The 17,760-nt window shown below is 40.2% G+C and overlaps 1 protein-coding gene across 1 annotated transcript in view; it reads right to left on the bottom strand.

The window, feature by feature from the left end:
- Nucleotides 1-17,760, bottom strand: part of UBR1 (ubiquitin protein ligase E3 component n-recognin 1) — a 119,622-nt gene that overhangs the window by 16,550 nt on the left and 85,312 nt on the right. Inside the window, exons 35-41 of the mRNA XM_084776289.1 lie at nt 16,916-17,064; nt 15,952-16,007; nt 13,764-13,860; nt 10,026-10,093; nt 9,145-9,295; nt 3,069-3,156; nt 1,315-1,448 (exon numbers count right to left, since the gene is read on the bottom strand). Coding sequence (XP_084632415.1) covers nt 1,315-1,448; nt 3,069-3,156; nt 9,145-9,295; nt 10,026-10,093; nt 13,764-13,860; nt 15,952-16,007; nt 16,916-17,064 — 743 coding nt within the window. The remainder of the gene's footprint in view (nt 1-1,314; nt 1,449-3,068; nt 3,157-9,144; nt 9,296-10,025; nt 10,094-13,763; nt 13,861-15,951; nt 16,008-16,915; nt 17,065-17,760) is intronic.

The following is a 17,760-nucleotide window of genomic DNA, read 5'->3' as shown; positions in this document are numbered from 1 at the left end:
CCTGAATTTGAGATAAGGATGTTAACAGTTGGTAAAGGTGACCTCATCAATGTATTCTCAAAGGACAGAATAATTCTCTGGACAATTCTGGTCACTTTTAAAATCAAACAAATATTCTGATTCTCACGATGAGATCATGTAAGGAAGCCTTCTCCACTCTTGTCTAGATTTAGAAGTAAGTAAATGAAAATGAAAGTGATGTTCTTAGTACATATACATGTTTTTTGATGTTCAGAAAGCCTTTTTTAATCACTACGTTAATTCTTAAGTATAACTATATGTTCAAAATCCAAATACAAGTATATAATAAAGCTATATTCCTGCATAGACAAACAGCTCTTTTCCATAAAGGTAACAAATGTCTCTCATTTCCTGTACATCCTGCCAGTTATATTCTCCATGTAGTTTATTTCTGAGGCAAGGTCTCGCTATACAGCCTTAGGGTGCCTGGAACTCCCTATGTAAACCAGGCTGCCTTCAAACTAACAGAAATCTGCCTGCTTCTGCCGCCCAAGAACTGGTATTAAATTATGTGCCACCACATCCAGCTTGCATATAGGTATTTTTTTTAATTGTATGCGTGCCTGGTCATGTGCACATATACATGTATGTTCACATGCCTGTGCATGCTCACAGGCCTTGCTTTCGTGTGGAGGCTGGAGGACAACTTTTAGGAGTTCTTTCCTTCCACCTTGTTAACCCAGCCAGGTCTGTCCTGTTTCTGCTGCGACACTGGGAACTCCAAGCTAGCTGGCCCACAAGCTTCAGGGAGATGCTCCTGTCTCTGCTCCCATTTCCTCATAGAAATGCTGGGGTTGCAATTTGCCACTGCATCTGGTTTTTAATTTTTTATTTACTTTTTATATCTACTTTTTACTGGAGGGGGACATGGCTATGCATGTTGCAGGCCTAAGAACAACTTGTAGGAGTTAGTCTCTCCTTCTACTATGTGAGTGGAAGGGAGTGAATGCGTGCGGTCAGGCTTGGCAACAAGTGCCTGCTAAGTGACCTTGCCATTCTATCTTCAGCTTATTACATGGGGGTGGGGCCTGAGCGCAGGCCAGGACTGCCGCCACCCCTTACACGCAGGTATTTTAGTAACTCCAGGACTTTAAACATACACAGGAACCAAGAGCAGGATTGTAGCTTATGAGACTAAACTGGATTTTGGCCTCACTTTTAACTAGTCCTAGCAGGGGTACCTGAGTTCAGAGTGAACACGGATGATGGATAGGTAGGGGCAGAAGACACTTGGAGACAAGAACAGAGAAAACAAGTCTCCATTCCCTACTCTGACTGCAGTCTCCTACTTACTGGCAAACAGTTCTTCAGGTGGAGTCACCCCAAGTAAATAGTGGAAAAACAATGCAGCACAGCGAAGATAAGGGGTGATGCCATTCTTCAGTGAGACCCACAGATACCAGCCAGGAGCGCCACACCCAATGAAGCTGGGAGACAATGATTCCAGAACAGAATAGAATATTTTACCAGATTGAAACCATTTAAACACACCGGATTTTAAAATCACATTCAGTTACTGACTTAATTTCTAGGCATTTTGTTTGTTTGTTTGTTCGTTTGTGTTTTTGAGACAGGGTTTCTTTATGTATCCCTGGCTGTCCAGGACTCACTCTGTAGACCAGGCTGGCTTTGAACTCATAGAGATCCGTCTGCCTCTGCCTCCAAAGTGCTGGAATTAAAGCTGTGTGCCACCATGCCTGTCTAATCATTTCTAAGCATTAAAAAAAAGTATTTAGTTACCTAATAGCTTTCATATATGCATTCTGTAGAAGAAACCATAACTCTTAAGTTTGTTTGTTTGTTTTTAATTAGGTAGGGCTTTATTCCTTCTTTTTCCCATTTGGCAAGAGCCTGATGAACACTACTCAGGCAAAGACTGCCATGGGCTGCCTCTGCCACGGGCTGCGTCTGCCACAGGCTGCCCCTGCCACGGGCTGCCTCTGCCAGGGACACTCAAGGCATATCAGCATATCAGGTGATGATAAAACCAAAGCTAAATAAAACAAAAGTCAATTGAAAACAAAGCTCTTTAAAGTATCTTGACTCTCATAAGGTTCTCTCTATAATGTAAAGCAAAGCTTATAAAGCTTTCATTTTATCCCCATTGTTACTGTGATTAAAAAGAAAAAACAAACAAACAAACAAACAAAACTCCACCCTTGCAGTGAAATAAGAAGAAAAAAAATTAAGTGACAGGATATGCTAAAAAGTGAGTATGTTCCTAGTGTCTATATTGAGCCTCACAGTGATCTAGGGTACCAAGACCCCTGTATATAATACTGTAATGGTAAAATTTAAATCATGCAAACTATGGATCTCAACTAATAATAGTATGTCAACATTATCGGTTCTAACAAACATACCACCATAATATAAAAACATTAATGGGGGAGGGGCTGGAGAGACGGCTCAGCGGTTAAGAGCACTGGCTGTTCTTCCAGAGGTCCTGAGTTCTGTTCCCAGCAACCACATGATGGCTCATAACCATCTACAATGTGATCTGATGCCCTCTTCTGGCCTGCAGGTGTACACGCAGATAGAGTACTCATTACATTAAATAAATAAGTCTTAAAAAAAAAATTAATGGGGGTAGGGAGAATAAAAGTGAACATTTTTATTCTCTGTTCAATTTTCCTACAAAGTTAAATTGTCTGTATAAATTATATATAGTGATTATACAGGATATGCACATTAAAATGTCAATGTGAAAATAGTTCCCATGTTAATAATAAAAATATCAAAATCTTTTAACTATTTATATCATTCATGGTATGATTACTGTAACAAGGCAACTTATTTTCTACTTTTATTTAAAACAAACAGTTCTAATCTACTACCCTTTACTTCAAGGTAAAATTGAAAGTAAATTTTCTTCATTATAACCCTATCCTACAAAAATAAATAAATAAATAATAACCAACTAAAAAGCTTAGCTGATTTTAAAACAAGAATTTAAACGGCTGAAAGGCACATTGCCAGGCTCCTGAACAAAGACCTGGCCTTCCTGAAGGGACATGGTGGTCACTGGCCAGTGGACTGCTACTCACCCGACTGTATGCTGAGAAACTTCTGCAACGAACGCAGATGCACAACGCGCCTCTTCACTGTCCTCTTCACCCTGAACAAGTGGGAGCCCTGCAAAGAGATTTGTAGGGCAGATTTAAGAATTAGGGTGGCACACGCCTGGGAAGAAAGAGGCAGGCAGATCTCTGTGAGTTCAAGGCCAGCCTGGTCTACAAAGCAAATCCAGGACAGCCAAGGCTACATACACCGAGAAGAAAACCTGTCAGAAAGGTCAAGGACACCACAAGAAAACCTACACAATCAACTAACCTGGGCCCATAGGAGCTCACTGAGACTGAACCACAACCAGAGGGCATCCATGGGACAGATCTAGGACCCCTAAACATATGTAGCAGATGTGCAGCTTGGCCTTCATTTGTGACCCCTAATAGGAGCAGGGGCTGCCTCTGACTCTACTGCCTGCCTTTGGCTCCCCTTCCCCTAACTGAACTAAATAGCCTCGTCTAGTCTCCACAGACAAAGATGCACACCTGGTCCTACTGAAACTTGATACGCCAAGTGGGTTGGTATCTTTAGGAGGGCCTCCCCTTCTTTCAAGAGAAGGGGAGTGGGGAGGGGAACGGGGGTAATGGAAAGAGGTGAGGTGAGAGGGACTGGAGAAAAGAAGGGAAGGGAAGGGGCGATTGGAATATGAACAAATATCATTAAATTAATTAATAAATTAATGGAAAAAAAGAAAATAGACCTAACCAAAAAAAATTTTTTAAAAAAGGAAAGCAAAAAAAAAAAAAGAAAGAAAAAGAGAATTTGCTGCCTAATCAATGCATAAAACCTCAAATTCATGATTTCAGAACATCCTGTAACTGCTTTGTCCCTTAAACCTTTCAGCTTTTGTTTTATTATATAGAAATAGAGATTAAAAATGCCTACTGCAGTTTCCTATGTCAGACTGTTATGGAGCATTTGAACAGAGTTATTGTTTTCAAATTGCCTATGTATTAATGCATTTGAAAGTCCATAAAGTTACTCTGAGTGACCTGACATCATATTGCTAGTTCTTTTCATTTTCCAAATAAAATCTTAGGGCACACTTTATCTTTAAAAGTTGCTAACAGGATTGGTACAACGGCTCAGTAGGTGAAGACACTTGCTGCCAAGTCTGACAATCTAAATTCAAAACCCAGGACCTATACGGTAGAAGGAGAGAACTGACCTCCTCATGTGCATGATGGCACACAGACATCCCTTCCTCCACAAATGAATAAAATAATCTTAAGTTGGAAATACATATTGAGTTCATATTGATTTTTTTTTTCCATTTAAGAGATGAAAGTAAAGTGTTGCTCAGTGGTAGAATGTATGTTTACATGTCCTAGAACCTGGGCTCAATCCCCAGAAGCATGCATACACACAAAAAGCACAATAATTTAAAAATTATGTATATGTATGTTTATATACATACATATATGAATTTGTGTACATGAATATGCATAAAGGGTGCAGGGAAAGTAAAGTGAATTTTACATATACAGTGAAATGAGTTCAAGCAAGCCATTTGATGAGTTTGACAAATGCATATATGGAATGAGATTATTGATTTGCTTGATTATCAATTAACTGAGCTGAGGAGATAAAGTACCTGTTATTCAAGCATGAAAAGCTGTGTTCTGATTCCCAGAACCCATCTCAAAGCTAGGCATGGCTACTCACATGGGCTGAGCAAGAACAGGCAGAACTTATTAGCTACCCAACCTAGCCTAACCAATGAGCTCCCAGTTCACTGAGAAACCCTGCCTCAAAAACTAAAATAGAGAGAGTGATTAAAGACATCAACATTGAGCTGGGCGGTGGTAGCACACACCTTTAATCCCAGCACTTGGGAGTCAGAGACAGTTAGATTGCTGTGAGTTCGAGGCCAGCCTGGTCTACAAATCTACAAAGTGAATTCAGGACAGCCAGGGCTACACAGAAAGACCCTGTTTTGAAAAAAAAAAAAAAAAAGACAGCAACATTGACCTCTAGCCTCCACAGGCAGGCACATGCGCATGCACACTCACACAAATGTAAGTATAATACATACACACACTCATAAATTAAAGAACTTAATTGTTCCAGACAAGTTTTAGCTTACTAGCAAAACTGAGGGAAAATACGGAGTTTTATGTATTTCTGACCCCACACACGGAGAACCTCTGCTAGCAACGCCCACCACTGTTGGTTATATGTATGTATGCTGCTGATAAGTATTGGACCAAAAGTTCATACTGACAAACTGATTCTAAGGTTTAAGCCCAAAATCATGCCTCATGCCTGGAGCCTATCACTTGGAGCATAAAATAGGAGCACTGCCAAGAGTTCATGGCCAGCCATAGTGAGTTCTAGAACAGCCTGATCTAGAGTAGAACTCTGTTTGTAAAAAGTGGTAAGCTAGGAGATTGTGTTAGGAGCGCTTACCAATCTTCCAGAGGCCCTAGACTGAGTTTTCAGCACCCACGTCAGGCAACTCACAGCTTCTTGTAACTACAGCTGCAGAGGACCTGACGCCTTTGGCCTATGTAGGCACTTGCATTCAGAATGCAAACTCATATGCAGATACACATATAACTAAAATAAACAAATGAAAGCAGTTCATGCAGAGAGGCAAAGGTCCTAGAAGAGCCAGCTCAGTACTGAAAGTGTAGAACAGGCTGGAAGCCTAACCTCACCTGACTCAAGACTATTATCCGAAGTTTACATTAAGGTTCACTCATGGGCTGGAGAGATGGATCAGAGGTTATGAGCACTGACTGTTCTTCTAGAGGTCCTGAGTTCAATTCCCAGCAACCACATGGTGGCTCACAACCATCTATATATAATGTGATCTAATGCCTTCTTCTGGCATGTAGGCAGAGCACTGTTTATTGTATACAAAATAAATAAATCTTTAAAAAAAAGGTTCACTCGTGATGCTCTCCATCTATGGGGTTGGACAGTATATATACATGTGTTATACGGACTAGCCTCACTGTTTCTGTGCTTTCCCTCACCCACGGACATCACTGTTCTGCTCATATTATCTACAGTTTTGCCTTCTTCTCCAGAATGTCCTGTAGTTGGACCCACAAAAGTATCTTTCACACTGGTTTCTTTCACTTAGTATACACATTCAACTCTCCTCTATGCACTTTCAGGCCTGGCTACCCTGGTTGCTTCCAAGTTTTCCCTATCATCATATGGTAAAAGTATATTTAGTTTTTGTTAATCCGCTCTCTAAAATGGAAACACATGCATGTAGTACCCACAGTGGCCAGAAGAGGGGTTGAATCCCCTAGAATTGGAGTTACAGTTGTGAGCTGCCACATAGGTGTTAAGAATGGCTCAATTGTACCTAAGATGTATATTCTTGTGATAAAAATAGACTAGTAATTGATATGACCATGATTTGATCAACTAACAATTAATTTGTATAATTTATTTATCCTAAACAGCCTGCAGTAGCACTTTCAAAGTATTGGAAACAAACCTTGTATTATAATTGAGTTATATGGGTACAATACCACATATTAGAGTAGAAATATATATAATGTGTGAAGAATAACCTTAAATTTGAATTCTATACCACTGTATCTAAAAATTAAACTTATTTTGCATCTATATACAAAATCCTATACCAATGAATTAAAGATAACCTTGTGAGTGAGGCATTAAGCTGAGGAGTAGATTCACTAGTCTACTTTTTGTTCTATCTTCATCTTAGGTGCAACCGATAGATATGATTCTATAGAAAGATAAGGTAAAATAGGTAAGGTCTTCAAAAACTTCAGAGACATACAGAATGTGGCATCTTAAAATTTTTTTTATTATTTTAAAGATTCATTGACAACAAGAAAGGCTAACTCCTAGCAACACCCAGCCCACCTCAAAGAGGATGATGAGCATCAAAGAACCTCCTTAAGATGGCTTCAAATATGGCAAACAAGCCACTGGGCAAAATGTCCTCATTTCTACCACAGACAGAATTCTGCCTAAAAAAGGGCAAGCTTAGATGCAGGCAGAGTCAACAGCCAAACTCTGCCAAGACAGGGTAAAAAAAAAAAGTCCTCAATAGTTCATGCCTCACAAATATGTCCATCAGATATATTGGGCCAGAAGGCTGAAAATGATGCTCCAATTTTATAGAGAATTTTGGGTGATGGCTCAGTTAGCAAACTGTCTCTGTCATCTTCTCATTTGGGAAGCTGCTAACCTGCACTCCCTGTATACTCAGGTAATTAATTTTATTCCTTCTCAAGTCTCTGATGGGGTTGACGACTAGATAGTTTAGTTTTATAATTAAGTGTAGTTGTTTACAAGTTAAGATGTTTTAAGTTGATAATGACAAGATATGATAGATATTGAGTTACATTCAGAAATTTAGATGTACTAAGATAGGAAAGAGGTTTTCTTCAAGGCTGCCAAATACAAATAGCCAAAACACTAAGAATATAACATTTATATAATTCCTGATTGTTTCATGGTTCTTCTTGCTGTAGGTAGTTTATTGTATATATGTAATAATATAAATGTATATGTAAAAAATATTTAATAATAATAAAAAAAGAATCGCTCATTTGATAAAGCTTTAGGCTTTGATCCTAAAGGTCCAGGGTTCGGTGCCCTGTTAACTAATTCTCTGTCAGCCTTTCTGCAAAGCAAGTCCAGGACAGTCAAGATAGCACAGAAAAACCCTGTTTCAAAAACTAAAAAAAGAAAAGAAAAAGAAAAAGAAAAAAAAGAAAAAAAAAGGGAAAAAGAAAGAAAGAATTGAACCCAGGTCCTCTAGAAGAGCAGCCACTGAACTTTCTTTCTTCTTCCTCTTCTTTTTTTTGTTTTTTCTAGACAGGGTTTATCTTTGTAGCCTTGGCTGTCCTAGACTCCCTTTGTAGACCAGGCTGGCCTTGAACTCACAGCAATCCACCTGCCTCTGCCCCTACTGGGATTAAAGGCGTGTGCCACCACCATCCGGCTCACTCAGCTTTCTTTACAGTCCCCTCTAATATGATGCTTTAAAGTCTGACTTTTCTTTAAATTAGCTGAATTTCCTGTACCTCTTATTGATCACTGCTAACTAGAACCATACTTCACTTATTTATTGTTTGTTTTACATGTACACATATGATATATGGCATATATGCTTGTGTGTATATGTGTGTTTGCATGTGCGTGCACATATGTTTAAGGAAGTCCAAAGCTGATACTGAATGCCTTCCTTAATCACTGTATTTATTTACTGAGTCTCACTGAAGATCAGGCTTGCTAATTCCAGCTAGTTTAGCAAGTCAGCTTGCTCCATGGACCCCTGTTCTCAGCCTCCTGAGTGTGGTACCACTATACTGTCTAACTTCTGTGTGGTTCTGGTCCTCATGCTTGCACAGTAAGCACTTAACCACTGAGCCATCACCTTTCCATTTGCTATTTATTACTTGATGATAAAAGGACACTTATAATTTGATAATGTTATACTATATTCCTGTAACGAGTCACAATTAAAAAACATTTAATGAGTACTTATTGGAGGGAAATAAAGGTTTCCAGATACTTGAGGCTAAGAGGAATGTTTTAACATGATTGTACTCTGTAATCGAGAAACACGCGTGAGAAAGGAAGAATGGAAAGAAAGGAGAAGCTGGCAAAGAGTGGAATGAGCTACAAAAACTATGAGGTGAAGTCACCTATGGCAACGCTGCAATGTAAGAAACATACTATCATTGTAGCTTAAAGAATGGGTTCCTGGAAAGCTCAGCAAGAGGTAGAATCTATCTGGGCAGGAATAAACTTGGAGAGACATTGACAATGAAGAATTTGTTAGAAAAGGAGAAAAACGGGTCCTGACAGCTGCTCCACATATCTGGGGAGTAGCTGGAAAGTGGACAATCAAATATCTTCAGCTAATTAGTCTTTTCACAGTTTATTCTGCCTACTATATTTAAGTAACATTTGATACATTTATGAATAAATAACATAAATATAACATGAGACTTAGAAATACATAATTTGATTAATCACAAGCATAATTCATTGTGCCAATAAAATATGGCAAGTATTACTCACAGCCAATGCTGACCGAGATGGGAGCTTTACCTGTGTCTACCGTAAGAAGTATCTGAAGCACATGCGCCATGGTGATCAGATGGAAGAGATAAAGGTGGTTATATGAGGAACTAACTGCTGAAGGCTGCAGATCAACGGTGTCGTCCCAGTACAGGGAAGGGAATGCTAACACAGCACCTACCTAGGAAAGGAAAATGACATCAACAGGATAAGTAACCATGAAAGGCCAAGACAAGTTAATCTCTGAACTAAATGTAAAGGGTACCAAATGAGGCAGTTTTAAAAAATAAACCACCATACTTTTCCAAGGTATAGTCAGCAGAATATCTTATATTAGTATTATAATGTACCATAAGTGGTAGGCAAAGGCCATCCACAGCAGGCATGGTTTTCAACCTCACCACTGTCTTCTTATTGGGCCAGGTTTAAAAGAATAAAAAGAATAAGATTATTACAAGGGCAGAAAAGTTCTGCATAAAACTCATAAAAGTTGCCACCTTTCTACAGATGTTTTAAGGACATCATCATGTACTTATGGCCTGGTCTCTATCGCTAAATAATCAATGACATATTTAATAGCTATGCTAATTCATTGCATATGATATAAACAAGTTAGAAAAAGGGAGTGGGGAGGAGCCATAACTGAGTTAGAAAAAGTTTATTTGTACATGTATTAACAAATATAACTAACTACAAAACCAACTACAAATTTAAAAATAAATGTGCTTTCATTTTAAAAATAATTTTGATGTCCCAGTGAAATCTGTATTTGTAAAAAGAATGGATAATGTACCAAACTTAACAGCTTCAACATCAAAAACTTATTATTTTGAACAGAAAGCATGAATTTAAATAAGAAAAAACATAAAATTATAAGCCTGTGATCGCAACATCATTCCCTGAAAACTTACCAGAACATGAAACAGATCTACAGATAGAAGGCAGGGTGTGTCTTCAGACTGTAGGTTGGGAAGAACAACTGAAACAAAAGTTAATATAATTTAGTCAGTGATGCAGTAATGTCCTCCAATAAAATGCAAATTGGAAGCCTTAAATGAAAATACAATGGGGCTAGAGAACAAAGAAACTGCTATATCACACTTTTAAGATATGGCTGTCAGCTGGGCGCAGTGGCGCATGCCTGCAATCCCAGCACTCAGGGAGGCAGAGGCAGGCGGATCTCTGTGAGTTTGAGGCCAGCCTGGCTGTTCTTCCAGAGAACCAGGGTTCAATTCCCAGCACCGACATGGCAGCTCACAACTGTCTGTAATTTCAGTTCCAAGGGATTTGACCCCCTCATACAGTCATACATGGAGGCAAAATACCAATGCACATTAAAGATAAACAGACAGACAGACAGACAAGTAGATAGAGGGGGGAAAAGGAAAAGAAAACGTTCCTATACAGAATTAGATTATATGGATTACATTGAGAGGACATATAGACAGCACAATTGTGATACATTTTTATGAAAATATCTCTTGCTCTCAAAGAGACTAGAACTTTAACCAGACCTCACAAACAGGTTAATAGTATAGCTTGGACTCACTTGGGACTTGGTTTAATATCATGCTATCTTTAAAAGAACAATGCAACAACCAAACTTACTCAGTGGCTTTAGATTTCCCTTGCACTCAGCTTTTACAACTAAAGCAAAGGCATTATTTAATTTCCATGCCCCTGATCCAGAGAGCAATACAAAGTATGTAAATATGTGTGTCATGGTAACATTTGAAAACAGAAAACAAGTTGAAAATGACCTATAAAGCAAATATGTAGAAACACCATGTGGACATCGCTTAATAGTATGTTTGCAGTACTGAGTGCTTGGGGTCATCTGGAATCAGTTTGGGTAAATGTCTCTCATAAAATTCGGTATTACAAGATGTAAGGTAGACCTTATTCATTCTTCATGCCATGTTTTCTGTGCTGCTCAACAAATACAGAGCAAAGTTCTTTTTTAGGAACCAGACACACAGCAAGAGAGACAGACATTAGGTAGGCATGGACAGACAGGTCAGAAACCATAAGCTATAGGCAAACAGGCAGAGAAGTGGAAATTCAAACTTGGGCTTGCTTTTGGTTAAATTAATCCAAGGGGAAGTTCTGAATTTCCTTTCCTTTTGTGACAGTGGCACATTTTGGTGTCTCTGAAGCCATCTTTAAATGTGTTTAATTGATAAACACTCCAAATTATTATCTTTTTAATAGGATCAATCTTTAATAAATGTGCAGGGAAGAAAAAGAATGGCAAGGAAATGAGATCAAGAAGTCAAGACAACAGGATTTTCATTTCTTTTTGTTTTGTTGAGCTGGTGTTGCTATGCAGCCCTGGCTGGCCTGGGAACCAAAACTGTTCCTGCTTCACCCTTTTAAGTGCTGGTATTACAGGTGTGAGCCATCATGTCTGGCTAGAAATAGTTCTGTATATATAAAAGCAAGAAAGCAAACTGTATAGCTATTACTCTTGTGTATGTGTACAGAGGGGCAGGGAGGCCAGAGGTCCGCCTTGGGTAGCCTAAGGTGTTGTCCACCTTGTTCCTTTGAAATAAGATATCTTACCTGGTCCTATGGCTCACCAATTAGGCTAGGTTTGCTGGCCAGGCAGCGCCATGGATCCACCCATCTTTGCCTTGTTGGTGCTGGTATTAAATTGCACACCACCATGCCTGGCTTAATGTAGGTGTTGGAGAGCAAACTCAGGTCCTCGTATTTGCTTGGCAAGTATTCTATTATCTGAGCCACCACCCCAGAACCAAAACAGCTATTTCTTTAATTTTTTTAAATTGAGTTTAGTTTCTTCTTTCTATCTGTCTGTCTGTCTGTCTGTCTGTCTGTCTGTCTGTCTATCTATCTATCTATCTATCTATCTATCTATCTATCTACCTACCTACCTACCTACCTATCATTGTTTTTCTCTCAAGACAGGGAAGATTTCTCTGTGTAGCTTTGGCTGTCCTGGAACTCACTCTGTAGACAAGACTGGCCTTCAACTGAGAGGTCCACCTGCCTCTACCTCCTAAGTGTTGGGACTAAAGGAATGTACCACCACCCCCCAGCTTTAACATTTTAAAATTTATTTCATGCATGTGTGTGTGCCTGTGTGTGAAAATGCATCTAAGTGTGTGCACCTGTGTGCAAAGGCAGAGGCCAGAAAAGGATGGTGGGTTCTTCTTCTATCAGTCTCTGCCTACTCCTTTGAGGCAGAGTTTCTCCCTCAACCTGGAACTAACATTTTCTTGGGCTCGCCTGGACCAGCAAACCCCAGTGATCTTCTTCTGCTCCTCTCTCATTCCTCCCCTGGAGCTGGGGATAAAGGTATTTGAGGGTTGTCTGGCTTGTTAGTTCACTGCTAGAATGTTAACTCTACTCTTCATGATAGTAGAACAGGTAGTCTTAAAGCACTGAGCCATCTCTCCAACCCTGATACAGCTGTTACTTTTAAAATTAAGGGAGAGAAGACTCTCCTCCGTCTAGGCTAATTCCTTAATCTCAATTCCAATATTCTAAGTAAGTAGCATAAATAGTAAGCTCATGATTGTTGGATAAAAGACTGAAATAGGTTCCAGTCATGGCTACTTGTCACAGGGACGCAACGTAACTTCTCCAAGTCTACAGTATCCACAGATTGCTGAGGAGTTAGTCCCCTGCCACAGGCTTTTAAAGGACATAGCCCAGGTATGGCATATAATAACCATGAAACATCATTATTATTCTCTACCTTAAACTAAAATGATCACAGGGCTTTGCCACTAACAGGCTGAGTGTCCTTGACAAGTCATTTGCTATTTCTAGCTCTCATTTCTTTGTATTAAAGCTTTTCACCAGGCAGTAGTGGTGCACACCTTTAATCCCCAGCACTCGGGAGGCAGAGGTAGGCAGATAGATCTCTGTGAGTTAAAGGACAGCTCGATCTACAGAGTGACAACCAGTCTACAGAGTGACAAGACAGTCAAAGCTACACAGAGAAACCCTGTTGGGGGTGGGTGGGTGGGGGAGGGGGCGGGGAAGGCAGGAGCAGGGGAGTAGTTTTCAGGAATATTTCTGTTAAATCAGCATATCTACATAGCCATCTTATTTTTTTTTTCCTGGATTACAAAATGCTTTACCATTGGGATTGGTAAATAAATTCCTAATCACTGTCCAGAAATTCATTCCTTTCAGTGATTAGACTAGTCTATCATCAAATTTTTCTTACAGGCAATTCTAAAACTTTCCTCCTTGGTTACTATAAATGTTTAGTTTAAAATTCCTTTTTAGAGTGAGGTGTGGTAGCACAAGGCTGTAATCTGAGCCTTGGGAAGCTGTGTCAGGAAGATGTACGTGCGCATCAAGACAGGGTAACATTCTAGCTATTCTAGAACATGTTTTATAGACCAGGCTGGCCTCAAACTCACAGATCTGCCTGTCTCTGCTTTCTGACTGCTGGGACTGCAGGCATGCCACACACCAAAAGTATAACTTTTAGAAAGAATACTGCAATTATTATGGGATAGTTGTGCATCAACTCCTTTGGGCAAGTCTGCTGTAGGCAGTTGGATTTCCTCAGTGAGTATTCAAAATCAGCACAGTACATCATTTCCTAACTGCCATAAATGCAGAAGAAAATACATGTAAATACTAACATAATAATTAAAAGAAGTTGCTACCTGACAGCAGTCGAACCAGATGTTTCTGTATCAGGACCTGAGGACAGGTAATCCTCTGTGCAACTGCAAACTGCATTAACGCTCTCAGACCATGGTGCTATTGTAGGAGGGGTAAGACAAAATAACGGGGAAGATGACAGTCAGGTCAGGACGATAAGTCACCAATCCTAGTATACACTTTACCAACTACTCACTATATATACATAAATATAATTTTTTAAATTTTATTTTATTTTTTTGAGACAGAATCTATGTATTCCTGGCTGGCCTCGAACTTCTGTCTCCTTCTTCCTACTGCTGGGATTAAAGGCCAGTACTACCACACCCAGCCACAATATTTTTAGTACATAAAAAAAGTTTTATGATCTCACTATAGTTCTCTGATTTTTCCATTAAAAAAAGTTAGTTGTGATCATTTCAATTCTGTTTTCCAGATTCAATTTTTTAAATAACTTAATCATTTTTATGTACATTTGGCGTTCAGCCTACATGTATGTCTGTGTGAGGGCGTCAGATCTTAGAGTTAGGTAGCTGTGAGCTGCCATGTGAGTGCTGGGAACTGAACCAGGGTCCTCTGGAAGAACAATCGATGCTCTCAACCAATGAGCCATCTCTCCAGCCCTCCAGATTAAAATTTTCAGACACAGGGCTTAATTAATTTGTTGAATCCTGTGCAAACTGTATTTCTAGGTATTCTAAAACAATAGTTAAGAAGACACGGAACAACTGAAATCCATCTTCCTCCCAGGAGCAGGACGGGAACAACAGGGACACACATTGTGGACTGCGAGTTTTTCATGCCGCCTGTCAGGAAACAAGGAGGGAACGCCTAGAGAGGCAGTGGTCTAGGGAGCTTCTGCAGCTGCCCATTTTGTTTTCACTGAGCACACAGTAAAACAAAACAAAAACATAGCTACCTAGGTGTATCTCATGATTCTTACGGGACATGGGCAAGAAGGACTGAAAGCAAGAACTATTATTTTTGTAAAATATTTTCATTGTGTTATTATTATCATTGGTGCTGAGAATTTAATCAAGGGCCTCATGTATGCTGGGCAAAAGCTAAATACACTTCTTGAATACTTACTGGTTACCTGGGCTGCCTATTTTCAAAAATAATTTATTTGCTCTGTGTGTATGCGCGCACATGCATGGAAGCTGGAGGACAACTTGCAGAAGTAGTTCTCTCTCCATGTGTGTCCCAGAGGTTGAACTCAAATCATTAAGCTTAGCGGCAAGTGTGTTTACCCATGGAGCATTTCACAGACCCCAGGGTTGCCTTTGTTTTTTTCTCCTCTTTTTTTTCTTTTTTGGTGTATGTGTGTACTTGTATGTACATGTCCTGGTTATTTTGGTCAACCTGACCCAAGCTAGGGTCATTTGGGAAGAGGAAACCTAAATCGAGAAAATGTCCCCATCAAACTGTCTTGTAAGTGGTGCCACCCCTGGGCAGGTGGTTCTCAGGTATGTGAGAAAGAAAAGTGAACAAGCCACGCAGAGCAAGCCAGTAAGTAACAATCCTCCGGTCTCTGCTAAGCTCCTCCTCCAGGTCTCTCCCTTGAGTTCCCCGCCTTGACTTCCTTCCTGATGGACGGCAGCTCTAAGCTGACATAAACCTTTCCTCTCCAAGTTGCTTTTGGTCGAGGTGTTTTATTGTAGGAATAGAAACCTAACTAGCGCACTGCGCATATGCTGGAGTACATACAGAGGTCAGCGACAACCTGGGTGAATGTGTTGTCTCTTATGTATACTCTGGGGATCAAACTCGGTTTGTCAGGCTTGATGGCAAGTGTCTTTACCCACTAAGCCATCTACCCTGCCCTGGGTGTCTAGTCTTTAACTCAGTATGATTCTCTGTCTGGAGCAGAGCCCAGTACTATTCAATGTTACATGATGGGGAAGCATCAATGAGGGAAAAAGAGGATGTGTCTGGTTTTGGGCTCAGCAGAACAGAGGCGGGCAGGAAAGTGGTCAAGTTACCTGAAATCTATGTGACTTATTTTAACTACTGGAATTGAGCACAGAGCACTAACAATAATATTTTTTAAAACTGCAGCAAGCTGCACAGCCTGAGCTCTGATGTTCTTTACAGAAGACAGTATAGATGCTGCAGTGAAAAAAAGCTGTGGAATTCCCTTTCTAAAAAAAGTACGCCCCAAACTACTGGAATCTATTTGAATATACATACCTGCCTATTCTGAAGTGCTCCAAACAGAGGTTTTCCTTCATCTCCCAACAGGTTTTCTTAGAAAAGAAAAACAACAAATTCAAAATTATTACACAATTATATGTTTTAGCTTTGGGTTTGTTTTGTTCTTGTTTTTGAAGAGAAGGTTTCACTATATTGCCCATGCTGGCTCAACCTGCGTAAACACGCACCACCAGTGCATATCCTGTACTCATGATGTAAGCCGATGGTTTTGTGAGTGACTCCTAAAATCTATCCTGAGACTGAAGCAAGAGAGTTTTGGAGAAGAAAGTGTATGCATGTTACTCAGCCCTAATTATGACACAGTGCATTGTTACAAAAAGGGACTTAGTGAGGAAATAAAGCCGACTTCATCAAAAACTGTTACCAAAAAATGTGCTGAAGAAGGGAAATGTAGACTTGGATAAAGACGATGTGAAAGAGACACACTGTTGTCTGTGTGACGGCACGCCCACTTCTAAACCTCAGCACTTCTTGCCTACTTTGCCTTTCCCTGGGAAGCCTTCAATATGGTGAAGCATCTGACTGGTTTTCACTCAGACCTAGTTTTCCAATCTGTCTCTCCTGACCACCTCACACTTGTTCTTCCTGTAAATTTTATTTGTTTGTGACTCTGGTTCTATTTTCTTTTTCTCTCAAAGTATAAGTAACATTCCTGTAAAGGCCTAAGTAGATTCCTTGTCATTTGTGTTTGCTCTTGATCTAGTATTTAAGTCTGCCACTGTCTGACTAGCATGCTTAATACTATCCTTCTAAAAACTAACCAGTTGTACAGGCCTAGATGGCTGGTGAAAAAGATATAAATATTAAAAATTCTCAGACCACACCAATCCACTGAAATAATGGCAAGTCCTCAAATACAGCAAACTCTTCCAAGTCAGTCGATGTGAGTTCTGGGTCACTGAAACCTCCAAGCACTGCTGTACTTGGAGATCAGCCTTACCGATTGCCTGGACAGTGAAAGCACAAGCGCCCCACGCCATCACGGGCACGCGTGGATCTAGCTCATCAGGAGGCACTCTCAGTCCAATTCTGTAAATTGTTGTGGCAAAGAGAATGACCATTTCCTTGATACTATTTGAATACTTCACCCTAAAAATAAAATGAAAAGAAAGTTTTACAGTATTTTAGAAAAAAGGGCTGATTGCTGAGAAGCCTCATCAGGTCAGAGGGCAACAGAAACATTAATTGACATGAAGTGCATTAGTTACTTTTGTCACTTCTGTGAGCAAATAGCTGACAAAAAGCACAGAAGGAAGGAAGGAAGGAAGGAAGGAAGGAAGGAAGGAAGGAAGGAAGGAAGGAAGGACGGACGGACTTAGGGTTCTGCTGTCAAAAGAGACAGTTCCCATGGGTGCCTGTTCACATAGAGGTGGACCAGGGCACAGGAAGGGGAGTGCCAGCGCATGGCTAGCTTTCTCCTTTTCCCCTGTTATTCAATCCAGCTACCCAGGCATGGATGCTAAAGTCCACACTCATTGTGGTCTCCCTCCCTCATTTAATCCTCCCAAGAAAAGCCCTCACTGGCATGGGAGAGATGGCTAGGAGGCTAAGAGCACAGGCCACTCTATCAGAGGACCCCCAGTTTGAATCCCAGCACCCATATAGAGGCTAACACCCTCTAACTCCAGGTCCGGGGGATCTAGCACTCTGTTTTGCCCTCCACAGGCAATTGGCAGACAAGTGATACACAGTCATACACGAAGACAAAACACTCATACATGTAAAATAAAAATAAATCTTAAACCAGGCATGGTGGCACATGCCTTTAATCCCAGCACTCCGGAG

The sequence above is a fragment of the Acomys minous genome (genome assembly GCF_964271855.1).
Source record: "Acomys minous genome assembly, chromosome: 3".
NCBI classification, from domain to species: Eukaryota; Metazoa; Chordata; class Mammalia; order Rodentia; family Muridae; genus Acomys; species Acomys minous.
Note: the sequence above shows the minus strand (reverse complement) of the source record. Positions and strands in the feature narration are given on the sequence as shown.